At 34.4% G+C, this 17454-nt stretch overlaps 1 protein-coding gene across 4 annotated transcripts in view; it reads left to right on the plus strand.

The window, feature by feature from the left end:
- sl (small wing phospholipase C gamma 1) overlaps nucleotides 1-17454 on the plus strand; it is a 326005-nt gene that overhangs the window by 142086 nt on the left and 166465 nt on the right. For all 4 annotated transcript variants that reach the window (XM_085809362.1, XM_085809364.1, XM_085809363.1 and 1 more), the window contains exon 16: nucleotides 4173-4373. In XM_085809362.1, the coding sequence (XP_085665488.1) occupies nucleotides 4173-4373 (201 nt within the window). The remainder of the gene's footprint in view (nucleotides 1-4172; nucleotides 4374-17454) is intronic.

The raw sequence follows: 17454 nt of genomic DNA on the forward strand, positions 1-17454 counted from the left end.
CTGGAGTGATTCAGTGGGCTTCTGTTGACGGGATTTTAATTGAAGCCTGCTGTTGTCTTTTAAACATTTCTCGCCAAAGCGCAGCTCCAATGCGCCAGATAGGGCTTCGAAGTCAAGTCTGGTTTTCTGGAAGCGTCTGCAGGATATCCGCTGCATCTGCTCTCAGAGACCGGTGAAATGACAGGCCTTAGTTTGGGAATCGAATCCATTTGCATCCACAACGATAGAAAATTGTGTCCTATACACTTGCCAGGAGGTCTTCCCATCATATGTAGATAGTTTCAGAGAGAGACGAGCAAGCATCGATAAAAATTTAAAACTATCCGAATTGCTCCCTGCCGTCGCTACGAATTTCTTTAAAGTATACAGTTCTTTGCCAACCGCAGAAACCCGGTCATCAATTTGTTGTTTGATTTGTTTTTGAAAGGAACAAACTCTTCCTTTTATTTCTTTGACAGAAGAAACATTTTTCTCAATTTGTCCCACTTTATTTTCAACCACGTCTATTCTGCCTTCCATAGCATCGAATTTGATTTCTATTATGCAGGCAATTTCTCTTTTCATTTCGTATTAACTTTCTTCAATCTTTACTTGTACAGCTTTTATTACTTCTTTAACAGATTCCTTAACAACTTTAATTTCGTCTTTAAAAGTTAATTGACCAGCTTGAATGGCCTTCATCTCTTCCTTAACAGATTCCTGGCCCAATTTCATTTCTTCCTTAAACGAGGCAAAGGCTGATATTAACTGTCTTAACAGTTCTTCCATTGCTCTTGTTATTGGCATTCAAACCCTACTCCTGACACCAAAAATTGTTGCGTATGTACAGGTTCGTTACGAAATGAATGCACAAGTCCGATGAAAAATGAAGAAAATTTATTATTATCACAACAAATATGATTAAATGTCCTCAAATAATCGTGCAGTATCACAATATATCACAGTAGTATCTTCTAACTACTCAAACGTTCAAAAGAACTTAATTCAAAGCAGCCAAAGAAAGCTAATCCGCGAATTCACTACAATCAACAAGAGCAGTTTTTTAAACAAACTCTTGAAACAACAACAAACTAACTAACTCATCGAATTGAGAGGTTTTCCTCCTATTTATAAGATTTTAAATTGCGCAAGAGAATTTTCTGGAACTTTCTCGAAATCAAAAAGAGGTATTTATTAAATGTTAAATGCATGCGCTTTTGTTTTTTTCAATTTTCCGGCTTAGCTTTCTTTTAATATTCTTCATGTGCTGCACTGTGCTGGATATAAAACCATTTAACTTACAATTCAACTAACATTAATTATTTAAATGCCAAATTCGTAACAATATGTTGAAACTGTGGATGAATACAAATCATTCTTTTTGCATGCTGTTGAATTTTTCTTTCTACAGTTTGGTTACAATGCTCAACTTTTTAATGAATTGATAAAGCTTCTTGATGTCATTATTATTTCTGAAAAGATATTAAAAAACAACTAGCTTAAAGAAGTTATTTTAGCTAAATAACACAAAATTGTTTTGCTGAAGGATTTTTATCAAGCAACCAAAACGCAGCTGTTTAAACATATCTTGTACATACCAGAATGCAGCAATTACGAAACTGATTTAAGAAAGAGGTACAAAATAGCTGAGACTATTTTAGGAAGAAAGGTTTTTGTCTTTTTACCAAAAATATGTGTAATGTCGTTCCACTTAAAAATTTGTAAGGGAATAAAAATATTTATCCACCATTGTAAAGGCGAAATATTAAAATTTATGAAACTTTCATAAAGAAGTTTTTTTAATAGAACTGCCAATGAAAGGAAGAACTCCCTACTTATTGTTTGATTAAAGCTTTCTTTGTGTAACCCCACTCAAATGGAAGAGAGCTTTCATAAGGGGAAAAATTCTTCACGTGGAAATTATATGGAAAGTGTACAAATCTTTTCGTGTTTAACTTAAGCGCTTATTTTATTCCTTTGTAGAACCACAAGACTCCTAATACTGTTCCATAACAAACCCTTATATGTAAATTTATGTTGAAAAGATACATAAATTTTACTTGTACTAGCCAAAATATTCTTTCTATTAAAGATTTGAGAAATTTAATGTAATTAAATGAAAGTGTCAGCCTTAAAAATAATCATTTTTAGCCATGATATATACCCTTTAACAAGTTCAAGATATTACATGCATTTAAGAAATAAATTTTAATTTCTCCCCCCCCCCCAGGTGGAAAAGCTAATTGTGTGTAAATCAAGTACTTGTTTAAAAAAATCCAAATAAATATAAAACAAATTTTGCCAACAATATTGTTCTGCTGCTTTTTAACTGTTTTAAGCAGATACATAATTACAGTTTAGGATAAGTTATTAGTATAAAATTTAAAATTCCTAAAACAAGAAAAAATAAGTAATAGAGGGAGAGTTTAAGATAAATTTGATATCTGCTCTGCTAAACATGCCTAAGTGTTTTAATTCATTTGCTGTTTGAATTTCTGTTGTCATTTGCTGTATTTGTATTCTTGTGAAATTCTGCTTCAAATTAGTGATTTGAAGCAAAACTTGCATATAGCTGAGTTGAAATGTAACTTAGCAGACCCCAAAATCCATTAACATTTAAAAATTCAGTAATTCACTGAATAATGTAGGTATTGAGGTAAAAACTGTCATGCTAGCTTGAAATGTCATGGGGTTTAACTGAAAGAAGAAAAAAAAAGTGCTTAAAATGCCAACAGATGGCACTTCATAGGATAAGAAAGCAATAATTAGCATAGGAATAACAAAAGTAATAATTAGAACAATATTTTGCAGACTAGGCTTTTTATAGTAAATGTTCAGCATGTTGGCTGTCATTCACCAATGATACATGTAATCGAGGGACAATATTGTGAACAGCACTGTACAGCATATCTGTAGGTATGATGAGAAATTGCCATCAGATGTTGTCTTTTAGCATCCCTAATGAGGTCGGACAATCGTGGTAGACTTGTGATTTCAGGTAACCCCATAACCAATAATCACATAGATTGAGATCTGTGGACCTGAGGTATCAAGCATGTACATCAGCATGTGATCCTCACCAAACGATATCGGCAAAAGTTCTTTCACACGTGTAGCAATATGGGATGAAGTATCATCTTACATAAAAGGCATGCCTTCCAACAGGTGTTTATCAGCCAGACTAGGGATGATGTGATTCTGTAACATATCACTGTACCTTGCACCCTTTACACTGACATTTTGGATAGCAGAATCATGCATTTCCTCGAAGAAAAAAAAGAGTCCAATTACTGTTGATGTGATAAATCCACATCACATGTGACTAACACCCAGAGGCGAGGATGGAAAAGTGACAGAGTCAGGAAGGGCCTGATTCCCCCTCTCACTGTAGCTCATTTCATACACGATTCTCATGCGATGTCACTGACATTTTGCTGCTCAGCACCATATTTTCGCCCTTTTTTTTTTCCCCATTTGTTCTTCCTTCAATTAAACTTCATGTCATTTCAAGCATCTATTAATTTTGATTTCTCTACCTACATTATCTCGTGAATTATTGAATTTTCAAATGTTGATGGAACTTTTGCGTCACCCTGTATGTAAAACGTTTTTCAAAATATGATGTTAAAAATGTGATACCACTGTTGAAGTAATGAGTAAAAAGATGCTATGAAGGCCTAAAAAGTGCTACACATTAGAACTGTTAATGAAGCTAACAAATGCAGAATGCTAAGTATAATTCTTAAATAAGCAACTGCAGTATCAGTGCACGTGATTATCTATTATGTAGCTCCTGTGCACACATTTATGCATATACACACAAGCATGCTTGCATAAACCCATTTATTTCCACTTTCCATAATTCTGATATATCTATGTACCTGTTTTTCATGAAATTAATTACAGTTGCTAGTTATTATGTTCATTTATAATTTTAATTCTTATTATGGAGGGGCTTTATATGGGGTGTCTAAGCTGCCTTTAATCTTTATAATTGAAGTGGTTTATTTTAAACTGCACAATAATGTGATTAGAATTGCATTTTAATCTGTGATGTTTATTTTAACAAGTTTTATATAAAGCATTACTGAGTGGATGCAAATCTGAGGATATTATTTTTTTATTTTATCATTGTTGTGTGTCATGTTACCACAGTTTTTCTTTTTTGTGTGATATCTACTATTTTATTATAGGCGTCAAGGTACTGTGAACCACTGCCGTATTCGATCAAAACAGGAAAGAGGCCAAACAAAATATTATTTAATAGATACTATATCATTTGACACTCTTTATAGCTTAATAACATATTATCAGTCGAATCAACTTAGGAGTCCAGAATTTTGTATGTGTTTAACCGAGCCAGTACCTCAGCCCAACAAGCATGAAGAAAAAGAGTAAGATAATTTTGTGTGTTTTCTACAGTTTCATCTTGTGCAGTTAACTAAATGTATATGGTGCATTATTTACCATGTGGTTAGGTTATCTTCTTTATAAATGAGCAAAATGTTATTGGAAATTTGAATTAAGATATTCGTCATATTTTGCTTGTTTGGATGATGTTCAATAGGCTCTGAGCCTAATAATAATGCATAGATGTATCACAAAACACAATGAAATGATTGTATCAGCCTGTTGTTCTTGTCTTGTCCAAAAGTTAGTGCAGAAAGGTCAGATAGGGCCAGAAGTATCTAAAACAGTCCTAACAGTATCAACAATCCTTCAAAGAATGTAGAAGCTGGCACTCCCGGGGGGGGGGTCAAAATCAATTCTGATAAGCCTCTCCAGTATGGCAGGGCAGTGAAAGATGCGTGCTGGAGAAAGTTGCTTACCAGGACAGTGAAGGCAGCAATTATAACTTTGCAGACTATCAGGGGATATTTTCATTACTTTAAAGTGCTTTGTTTTCAGTCTGGATATGGTAGATGAAATAATTTGGCTGCGGTTTAGTTTGAGAATAAAATTTTTCATAACTTGTTGAGAGATCACTGTAGGGTGCAGGCTTTGCGGACATCCATTATTGTGTTAATGAGCACAACAATATCCTGGGCAACTTGACGGCCCTCTGGATCACTTGAAGTGCAGATTTAGAATCTGGGAATATTAAGGTGCCACTGGAATTTTGAACTGCTTTGGAGAGAAAAATATCCAAAGCACCCTTGATAGTTACAAGATTATAGGTATAATTTGCGGCAATTTCTCCAACAGAAATTTAATGAGATTCATATTTGTTGTTTGCATGTATAAAATATATGCCAGCACCTCCTTTACTGAGGTTGATGTCAGAGGAACCATCTGTGTAGGCAATGGCTACGTTATGATCTAAATTAGTAAGCTCATTTATGGTGCGAGTGCCTTTCCCTTTAAATAGTGCAGCTGATACTTTTTCAGTGCAAGGTTGTAAGGGATTTAAGTTGATAATTGCCTGTGGAGAGGGATGAATAGAAAGTAGGGATTCTTTAATTCAATAGTTACATGCTCTAAGCCAATTTCTCTCCTGATTTCATGGTCCAGTTGCAAGAAAGTGGACCTTTTCTGTCTAATTTTTCCACTCCATGCTTTGAATGCTTCGATGGAGATGTGTTTGTCCTGATAGTGTCGAATTTTGTTTGTGAATTGATGGCTAATTTTCTTTTATTTTCTAAGGAGGTTAGACCACACTCAGTTTCTGCTTTAATGTTGTTTGTATATGAAACAGCTGTAGATGGATGATTTTGGAGGCTCTGTATTGAATACTGTTATCTTTTCCTTTTTAAAAATTGAAGCTGATGTCCATATTGGTGCAGCATATTCAAGAGTGGGCCTAACAAGTGAAATATGTGTTAAGAAGAGTCTTTGGTCTTGATCCCCAGGATGCACCACATAATCTTTTTAGAATATTTAGCCTTTTTAAGGCTTTGCTAGCGATTTGTTTAATGTGTTAAAATCTCCTTTCTGCATGTAGAGTTAGGCCTAAGTACCTGGGATATGAAAATTGTTTGATGTCAGAACCACTCTTGATGAATTGAAGAAAATTGAAGATGTTTATAATAGGATGAAAAGGTTGTCTGCTTTTTCCTATTAGTGGAGAAAATATGGTAATTAAGTTTATCAGGATTTATAGTAAGCTTAACCTCTTTTGACCAAGTTTCAATTTCCTGCATACAACTATTGAGAACCTTTTGCGGAAAATAAATATTTGAGTGAGTATGTGACGAGTTTCATCGGCAAAGCAAGCCACTTTAGCTTCCACACTGATGTGAGAGTCAATGGTATTCAAGTACAGGAGGAAGAGAAAAGGACTTAGCACAGATCCCTGAGAGACTCCTGCCCAAGTATGATGAATATTTGAATGTTTGATAAAGTGCCATACTTTGAATTTTCATCCTCTTAGGAAGTTATTTATCCAGATGAGAGAATTACTCTAACTATCTGTGCTGTGAATGATATTAATCAATTTCTGCCGCCGGACCCTATCAAACAGCAGAGATCCAGAATGACCATAGTGATCTTCTTGTGGACCTTTCTTGGAATTCATCAGTTATTACCTGACAGAGGTAAAAGAGTTGAACTATGGTGCTATGCTTAACCCTGTAAGCAGTCTGATGAAAATGCATTACATTTCCCTCAATAAGCAAATTTATCAACCTAGTGTGACTGATTCTTTCCATTAGCTTTCAAAGGATACTTGTTAGCGAAATGGGTCTATAATTTTTTGCAGTAGGTAGCTTTTTTGGCTTAAGGATATGTATAATAATTGAGCTCTTCCAGATTTTGGGTAATTTGCCATTACTTCAAGAAATATTGAAAATTTTAAGCTGGCGTCTTTTTGCATTTTTGCCAAAATGCATGACCATTTGTCCATAGATGAGGTCAGATCCTGGGATTTCTTAGGATTAAGGCGCCTAATAGCGAATTCTAGTTCCTCAAGGGTGAGATCAGATGTGGAATTGCGATCATCAGATATTTTCGTGTTTAGTTTAATGATTGATGTCCTTATAGTGTTTTCTGTCTTTTGTGGTTTACTTTAGTTTGTTTGAATATTCATAGTGGTTAGCAAGCATATTTTCTGTTTCTTTATTAATTCTGGCTTTAATGCCATTGACGGATAGCACATTTGACTAAGGCTTTATTGTGTTGGATTGTTGCAATTATTTAGGACTTTTAATTTGGTTTAAAATGTGAAAGGTTCTGTTTTGTAGGTAATAAGTAGAAGTCCAGAAAAGCTCAAAGCTTGGAACCCAGAGGTTGTGCGTATTAGATACATTTAATTAAATTATTATTTTCATTATTGCAATAATTTATTATATGCATTAAATTATTATTACATATATAAATTGATTATATTATTTATTGTATTATATGTACATAGCATCGAGGTTTGCTAATTTCACCTCATACAAAGATTTCCGGTTTCGGATTCCGTTGTTAGAATTATTGTTGCTGTAAAATTTCAACAGCTTTTCTTTATTTTTCCATGCAATGCAACATGTTTACGTTTTTCAATGTTGCAAGCAGTAAAATAATGAGCGTGTTTCTTATCTGTAATTGTATTAAAAAGCGCTGAAATTAAAAATATTCTTTAGTTATTCACAAAATATCCGGATTTAAAAAAACTGACAGCACTAAACAATCTTGTGAAATAACAAAGCTCAGAAAATACAACAACGTGAATCGTGAACATGAAAGAAGTGTTGAGTGAATTGTCTGCTTTTTTACCTCAATGCACATTAGAGCAGTGTTTCTTAACCTTTTTGGCACAATGAACCACTTTAAAAATTTTAAATATGTCACGGACCCCTCTGTGAAAAAAAAATTGCTTAAACATAATTTATTACAAAATATATTCTGTTTTATTGTTTAATATTTTTATTTCAATAGTATAAAAAATTTGAAGAAATTATAATTTTTAATGTGAAGGCTGTTGCTGCTTTTCCTTGATTAACAGATTGAATTGAGGGATGGTTTTCGACAAAGCAACGCGCATATCATGTTCGACATTCAGTCTATTTCGATATTTTGTTTTTATTGTGACAAGTGTGGAAAATCCAGCTTCGCAAATGTATACTGTAGCAAACGGAATAATGGCTGCCATAGCTCATTTTACAAGCAATGGGTAGGCTTCTCTTAAAGAAGACCAAAACTCTCCAAGAGTTTTTGAATTCGAAATCCATTTTTAACAAGGAATTTGTTTTCAAATATCAATTAGCTTATCTTTGGCAAGGTTCATGTCATTGATACAGTCAATATCACAAAGAAAAGGATTACGAATCCACAACTCATCTTTTATATTTATTTAATCTGAATTGAAATATTTTTCAAATGAAACTTGAAGTACTTCCAGGTGTTCACAGATTTCATTTTTCAAGTTATTCAATAACAAACTATCTTTCTGAGATCCATTTTCAAAAAGCACTTCGTCCAACATTTGAAAGTTTGCATATATCCCATTTTGAATTCTAATTTTCCAAAGTGACATTTTCAATAAAAATGCCTGTAGTTTCTCAGTGGCATCCATAATTGTTGTATCAGGCTCTTGAATTGGAAGACATATATCGTTCATGTCGTTAAAAATGTCTACCAGATAAGCCAATTTACAGTGGTGGCCAAAATTGTGGACACTTTTGGAAATTTTTATGTTTTTGAATTTTGTATGCTTATAGAAAATGCAAACTTGTATATATCATTTTAAAGAGAATTTATTACTGAATTCAATACAAAACACAAAATTCAATTATTTGCAATACAAAAAAGTTAAACGATAATAGTTATCAATATACATTAGATAGTGATAATTGCAGTGAGTTATCAGTACTTAGTAAGGTACCCTTTATTTTTGACTACAGCTTCACATCGACGTTTCATTGAGCTGACAAGAGTTTTAAGCTCTTCTTTCATTATTACATGATGCCAGGAAACAATTATAGCCTCAATTAGTCCTTTTATTTGATGGGCGCCTCATTTGGACAAGAGTTTTCAAATGGTGCCACAAATTTTCGATAGGATTGAGGTCAGGACTGTTTCCTGGCCATGACAACAATTTAATGTTTTTTGTACGAAATCACTCTTTCGATATTTTGGCTGTGTGGCAAGGAGCAGAATCCTGCTGAAAAATAAACGAAGCATTGTTGGGAAAGAGATCTCTGATGGAAGGTAGAAGTTTTGGTTCTAGAATAGTGTCAATGTACTTTCTGGCATTCGGTGTCTCATCGATGACATGAAGGCGACCAATACCATCTGCTGACATGCATGACTGAATCATAACACTAACTGGGTTCTTCACAGTTGCTTGAATGCAGTCAGGATGTAGCTCTTCTTCTATTCTACGTCTTACATATTTTCGTCCATCACTACCGAATAACGATATCTTAGTTTCATCACTCCATATAACTTGTGACCACTGATCATCTGTCCAATTAATGTGTTCCTTTGCCCACAGTAGTCTTTTTTTTTTCGTTGCTGAAAATTAAGATAAGGCTTTTTCTGTGGAATTCTACCTCTCAGTCCAACATCTGTTAATCTTCTCCTGATTGTTCTTGAACTGACAGAAACACCAGCATCATTAAAATCACTTCTGATGGCCACTGATGACATTTTTCTATCTTAGAGACATAATCTTTTTATTTTTCTGTCAACAATTGATGTGGTGCACCTTTTTCAGCCTTTTCCCTCTTTGTTTTTTGTTTTTTTTTTTTTTTTTTTTTTGAATTTGTCTCCTGATATCGTAAACAAAACTTTTGGACTCCAGATGTAGTCGATGAACCACCCACCTGCCCACCTGTCTTGTAATTTCAGCATAGGAAAGACCACTTTCTCGTAACACAGTAATATTACATCTCTTTTTAGGTGTCCAATCTACTCTTTTATTTGATGTCATTGCTTCTTGACTAAATATTAAAAATTTTTACAAAAATTCCTACTTGTAATTGCAGTGTATAAGAAACAGGTCCTCCTTCTACAGAACAAAGCAAAATAATGAATTGTTTCAAGTGTAAACATGATGTCCGCTTATACTGGCAGTTGCTAACATTTGATTGGTTCTCAGAACAAGAACAGTGATTGGCCAGGAAAGCTAGACATTACAGACCACTTCATTACTGTGTTTTTTATTTAGATTTAAGTACATATAACTTTTTTTGTATTGCAAATAATTGAATTTTTTGTTTTGTATTAAATTCAGTAATAAAATCTCTTTAAAATGATATATAAAAGTTTGCATTTTGCGAATTGTAACATTTTCTATAAGCATACAAAGTTCAAAAACATAAAAATTTCCAAAAGTGTCCACTATTTTGGCCACCACTGTACATATAAAATCTTTTTTCTTGAAATATTCGAAGATTGAGTTATCTTTTTCTTCTAAAAAAAGTGATACTTCTGTCTTCAACATGAAAATTCGTTTCAAAATCTGCCCTCGTGACAGCCAGCGCACTTCCGTGTGGTACAGAAGTATCTCATGTTCTGCGTTCATTTCTTGACACAGTGTTTTAAAAAGACGATGATTAAGAGCTCTACTTCTAATAAAATTCACAGTTTTAATAACTATTGACAATACTTCTTTTAAGCTGGTTGGAAGAGTTTTTGTAGCCAGTGAATGTCTATGTAAAAAACAATGTGTAACAATATCATTAGGAGCCTCTTTTTTTACCAAATGGGCAAAACCAGATTTATTGCCAAGCATCGCAGGTGCTCCATCCGTACAAAGTGAATGAAGTTTTTGTTTCCAGTTGAAGTCGTGTTTGGAAAAGAAAACATTTAAAATCGCTAAAACATCAACTGCCTTTGTAGTTTGCAAAAGAGGCTCATAAAATAAGAATTCTTCTTTGATAGTATCAGCAGACATGTAACGAACAAAAACAAGAAGTTGACTACAATTCGAGATGTCTGTAGTTTCATCTAGTTGCATACTAAAGGGAAATGGCGATGCTTTCAATTCATCGATGATCTGTTTCAAGATATTGCAAGAAATTTCAACTATTCTTGAATGTATCACATCCTTGGACAATGGAATAGCCTCGAGTTTTTTTCTTTGTTCCAGTCCGCAAACTAATTCAACCATTTCCAGTGCACATGGCTTAATTAATGTCTCTCCAATAGTATGCGGTTTCTTACTTTTGGCAATACGATATGCAACTCTGAAAGATGCCTCAACCAAAGGTTTTTGTGAAATACCAAATCCAAGTTTTGTTAATGTTCCAGATTTCAAAAACTGGGCTTTCTTCTTTGTAAAAAATTCTAGATCTTTAGATGCATTTTCAGGATGAAGAGATTTGAGATTCTCTATCAATTTTGCCGGTTTCATGCTGGCGTTTGCCAAAATTTTTCCACACAGTAAGCATTGTGGCTTTTCAACACCGTCTGATTCCTTCATGCAGCAGAATCCATATTTTACATAATTTTCATCATACTTCCTTTTTTTGGACATTTTGGGCTACAAAAAATATCAAATAATCAAATTAAGAATAAACATTAAAACACAAAAAAACACTTGAAAAAATACTTTAATTACAACTTATGAAAAAGTAAAACAAATGTTTTGTTTTAAAAATTTGCAAGAACTTTGCGGAACTGATTTTAACGTCACTTTATTTCCAAGTGAAGTAAAATTCAAAGGCTACTTTGTATTTCTAAAAATTTCAAATTTTATATCGTTTGCGAATGTTCTTTTCCTCGTATTGTGGAGGTCTCTATTATTGGGAAATGACGGACAGACGGCTTACAGAGGTTGCCCGTGACAAAAAAAAAGTTTTTTTTTTAAAAAAAAATATTGATGCAAACATTTTAAAAATTAGGAGCAGTCGGCGGACCCCGAAAATATGAACCACAGGTTAAGAAACACTGGATTAGAGGGGAAAAAACTATTATCATGATGTCAGTAATTTGGTATTTCCGTTATGACCCATTATTATTCGTTAATTATGATTTCATTATTTGGTAAGTATTTTTTCTTTGATATTTCATACTCCATGTTGTGGTTTCCGGAACCTATACACTGAATGTTTATATTTTGAGAGGCAACGCGGATTTCAGATATCGGCAGATTTCAGGTTGGCGGATTTTCGGTATTTGACTGTATTATAGAGTTGTGCCCACTTTTCTTATCTGCAGGCAGAGATCTCCTCTTTTACCTTATAAGTTCACAATAAGCTTCTATAAGTTTATATCGTAACTGCTCACTGTTGTTTCTTTGAGCTCCTGACCAATAAAATCTCTCTCATGGGTCAGCTCCTCTGTATTGTAGTCTCTCCAGAATAGGATCCAGCTGTTTTTTCTTCCCATTTGGCTTAAAGGAAGTTCCATGAACACTTATACTGTGAGGAATAATGGATTGAATAATGGTTGCTGATAGCAGAATTTATACTGCAGCGGGCCCTATTTTCATGTTCGTAACTTATAGCAGTAATGTCAAGAGTGGATGCTTGTACCATTAGATCTGGAGACATAAGTATTTTCTCCCATGTTGGGTATAGTCAAGTCAGATCATCAGCTAAATATTTAACTTGGTTTCCCTTATTATTAAGCAGTTGGCAGCCCAAGGAAGGGCTTCTAGCATTTAGCTCTCCCAGAATAATCTTGGTCTCTGATGTGGTAGTAGTTAGATTTTGAAAGAGATCAATAGCTGTTGGTGATTTACGAGATAGTAAGCATTCACCAGAGTAATAGTACGCTTTGAGAGAAGAATATTTATTGCTTGAACCTTAGTAGGGATTTAGAAGTTAGAAGGACTTCAGTATATTTTACTTCTGGAGTTTTTACCAAAAAAGCAATTTTCTGAGTCTGTTGTTCCAAATTACAGGACACCCTTTGATTTTTAAGTTTAATTTGGAATTTAGTTTTGCTTTCTGCAAGCAGGCAACATGGATAATTTTTTAATGCAGAATATAAGAAAGTTCATCAGTTTTCCTTCGAATGCTATTTCTATTGAGTTGAAGTTAGTTTATTGTCCTCGTAACAAATTTGTTGACATGAACTTGGGACTGCAGAACATGATGCAGCGGCTACCCCGTATGTTGTAGTAGGACCATATTCCAGTACTGCACTTACTATGGTAAAAGAGAGGTTGCCAGAGCCCCAAACTGGTTGGATTTCTACCTGTTGATCTGCAGAAGTTATTTGATATCCTGTCTACCACTGTGTGGTAAGCACTGGAGGCATTCTCCTATCTGCCACCCGAGGACACGCCCTATAAGGGTTACAGGCGACCCTCCCCCCAAGGATTGCATCAGCCTCTCAAATATAAAAGCAAAAATAATGGTCATTGGTTGTAATCAGTTATTTTGTGAGGTTGCATATGTAATTAGTAATGTCTGAATATTAAAAGTATCAAATTTTATTTCATGACTATTTCTTGGTAACAGAAGTCATAATGTCAACTAATAATTTTGAAGTTAAAGTTGTAGCTAGTGATACTGCACATCCCTATACCATCATCAAGACAACCTACCATTTTTAGATAGAGGAGTGCATCACTGAGCCTTAGACAAATGTTGATATGAACTCCAATGAAATGTGTAAGAAACTCTAGAAATATATCTGGTTGTAACAGAAGTTTTCTTCCAGAAAACGTTCTTAACAAAATTAGAAAAAAAAAAGAAAAAGAAAAAGAAAACATGAAAGCAGTATCTTCAGTGTGGATAGTAATCACCACTCAAATCTGTGATTTTTTGCCAATGTTTTGGTAATTTTTCAAAGCCTTTTTGGCCCAGAAACTTGGCGGCTGCGGAGTTCAAAAACAGAACAACTTCATTTCAGATGCCGTGCAGAGTGGAGGGTAACACCAGCAAGATGTAGCTGCGAGAAACGGTAGAAGTCCGAAGGAGCGATGTTGAGGCTATATGGTGGATGTTTCAAAAGATCGCATTCGAGTCCGTGCAGAGTCCAGCCGGTGAGTGCAGACACATGGTGGGCTTGAATTATCTTGGCGGAACATTTCCTTGATAGCAGTGTCAGTACAGACTACCATCTCACTGTACGCCTTACTGTCAAGGGTTTTACCTTTTCCAGATACTCATTGTGGATAATACCATAGCAGTCCATTAAGATCCAAAGAATGATCTTTTCGTTTGTCAAATTGGTGCTTTGTGAAGCTGCCAATGTGCCCACCAACCCTCTTTTCGGCCTGTGTTGTTGAAGTAAATCCACTTTTCATCACAAATGACGATCTGGTCCTGAATTTCGTACTTGCGTTGATATTCGAGCAGATTAGTGCAGGCCCGGACGCATTTGTCCTTATCTGCTTGGGTTAGCTCATGCGGCACCTAGCGATTGAACGTGAACATCAAAGTTATGCCATGAATAGCACGACTAATGGACATGGCACTAATGTCGAACTCCATAACAAACTCTCCAGTGGTTGCATATTGTTCTTCCACAAGTTCTCGCAAGCGACCCTCATCAACATCAGTAGGCTGGCCAGAGTGCTGAGCTTCTTGAATGTCATAGTGCTTATGTTTGAACTTTCGGTACCAAGCCTTCACAGTGTCATATGATACAACATATACTACATTAGTACCTAAATCTGTGCACATGATTTGGCGACATTCTGTAGCTGACTTTTTGCAACAGAACTGGAAGTAAATGATGATTCTAATCTGGTAGTGTGATAGTGCCATTTCAGATACCTTGTACTTAATGATAATGATATTTTTTTACAAATTTCTAAAGCAAGTCTGTTTCTTTCAAATGTGAAAAATCATTTGAAAGAATATGATTAAACACACCATTACAAACTAACTGTTTGCTCCGAAGATAGTTACGGTGGTGGGAACTTATGAAAACACTTAATTTAGAAAAGGCTAAACAATTTCTCACCTTTTGTTGTAAATTCAGTTTCAGTTTAGCTGAGAAAAAATCTTGCATGAAATGTCGGGTATGTTTACATTTGCTGAATGGATACCTTGAATACTGATGCTATAAATTAACAAAATATTGGCTTGACTGTACTTGTGAACTGTTGTCTGTGTTAAATACTGGTGAAGATCTTTTTTATTCATGGTTATAGCAAGAGATGAAATTTGAGCTCAGAAACTAAAAAGGAGAGCATGAGTGTGGAAGCATGGTGGATTTCTCCAGCTGGATAAAGTTCAGAAGTTTTCTAGGAAGATTTTAATCTCTATTTTTTTTTTTTTTTTTGGATCAAGAGAAGCTATTTCTTATTGATTAATTGTTACACTGCACTATGATTAATAAGTGTTGACTCATCACCAGCAGGTCTTAAATAGTATCCAGGCAAACTCTACAGAATATTAGCTTACAAGACACTTACCTCATAGCTGCATAGATTTTAACTTTTCACTTACTTCCAGAGACATTAGCCTTGTCTTTAAGAGACCTTTTTTGGTTAAAAAAACTGAAGTAGCACTTGTGTGACTTTCATTACAATGATGCTGATTGCCGTAGTTGCCTCTGAGGAATGATTTCAGGGCTGTCACAGAATGTATATTTTTCATGTTGGAATTTGATACCTAACTGGTAGAAATGATAATTGCATTGATGTTAGTGGGAACTTCATAGAAAACAGTATATCATTTTAGACATTTTTCTTTTGCATATGTGTTAAGCTTTATTTTTATTGAAGGCTCTGTACAGCAGTGATCTGTTTATTATTTGTTACAATCAATTTCAAACTCTATATAATTTTTTTTCAAACGCCGCAATTAATATTTTTATCAAAGAATTTTTGAAAATATCCCCTTTCCTCTCCCTGAATCCCTTTTTTGCACTTAAATAATTTAAACTTAAACCTACACTGCATAGTATAGTAATAAGCAAAGATTTACTGCTCTCTTTGAACCAAGGGTATGGGTTTGACTTTTGTTTAAGGGCTGGCTGTACGTGTGTTTCCTTCCTCCCTTTCATGGATATATTACTGTACTCTTCGTGGCGCACCCCAGGCAATATTGTTGGTAATGTCTTTTTGAGAAGTGTCTGGTTATTGGACTGAAAAAAGTGAGTGAATGAATGAATAAATAAATATTTAAAAGGATAGAGAGAATTAATTCAAGTTATACCTAATGATTAGAAAAAGCATTAATTTCACATTTATGAGGTTAAAATCTTGTATTTGATGTGCAGTTTTATGTATACAAAAATGCTTTAAATGAGGAATTTGAAATAGAACTTTTCAAGTTTTAAACATTGCATAGTATTTATGATAATTTGTTTGTTATTTAGTAGTGAGTTAAGCCCCTTTTTATATTAACAAGAATGTTTTGTGTGTAGACTGTCATATTTACTGTACAGAAAGTGAAGGCTACATGGAGGCTCCATTGCTTCGTTTGAAAGTAACATTTCATGAGTTTATGACTAATGCATTTTTCTTTTAAAGAACTCCAGGCTGTGTTTGATGAATCTGGTCACAAGAAGTATTGCTCTTAACCTGTCAGAAACAACATTATTTTTAGTCTGCATGAAAAGCATTTTTATGTTGATACTTATTTTATGTTGGGAAAGTCATACAGAAATAGGTATTAGTATGCAAACCCATTTCTGCCTGATTCAGCATGAAACAGGTTCTGCTTTCCGTTTTCAAAAATTCATAATCACATTGTAAATTGTCTTGTTTGTAAAGATCACTGTATGATTTTTGCTGAGTTGCATTAGATATGAATACATACAGGTTGTCCAGATTTCTCGGTAATGATGAAAGAGATTGTTCTATCACTCTTTTATGGATTATTGGAAATTTTTTGCTAAGCATGCAGAAATTCTTCAAAAAATATAATCTGTACAAAGAAGTTTTAATCAAAAATACCCATAGAGTTTGTATATGTGATTTTCATACCTCTGGAGGTTTGCTCTAACAATATCAATTAGCCTTAAGGGCAGAGTGGATGGAACAAGAATGCTTGTTCATTATATCCAGGAGTTTAAGTCGGGTTTGACTATATGTACAAATTACTTCATTTTCTGAATAGGTGAATGGGCATCTTTTAGTAATACATACAGATATACCTTTCAGATTTGATGAAGAATATAAGAAAGAAGCCATGTGTGGCTGGCTCTATTACTGTTTAGTGATCTACTGATCAAAATTTGTTGACGGTGTAAAACTGGATCATATTTTTATGTGAAACAAAGTTTATTAAACAGTGGCCATGTTTTTTTTATTAAGAAGTGTGAGGATGGCCCATATCACACATGCATTTGTTTCACATAAACAACTGTTTCAGACAGTTTTTCTGCCTGATTTACTATTGAAAGAAAGACAAGCAACTTTTTCTTTCCTTTCGAAAAAAATTGCAAGTTGTTTTCAACCAATCAGCTATCAGCTTGTTTGTGATGAAGAACCAGTTTCCCCTTTACATGTTAACTGTATACGAGCCAGTTGCCCTTAGAAAGTCTCCCACGAAGGCATCCCTCCCCTTAGGCAGATATCCCTAGTGTCCTTTGCCATAATTAAATACACAACACACACAACCTTTACATGTTAAACCCAAAGTGATTTGTGGTGCTTCGCTGTTGTGACAAAGCAGAAAAATTGTTCCAAACAGTTGTTCT

The sequence above is a fragment of the Stegodyphus dumicola genome, chromosome X2, assembly GCF_044657685.1.
Source record: "Stegodyphus dumicola isolate Sdum_Otavi_A_Nest chromosome X2, ASM4465768v1".
NCBI lineage: Eukaryota > Metazoa > Arthropoda > Arachnida > Araneae > Eresidae > Stegodyphus > Stegodyphus dumicola.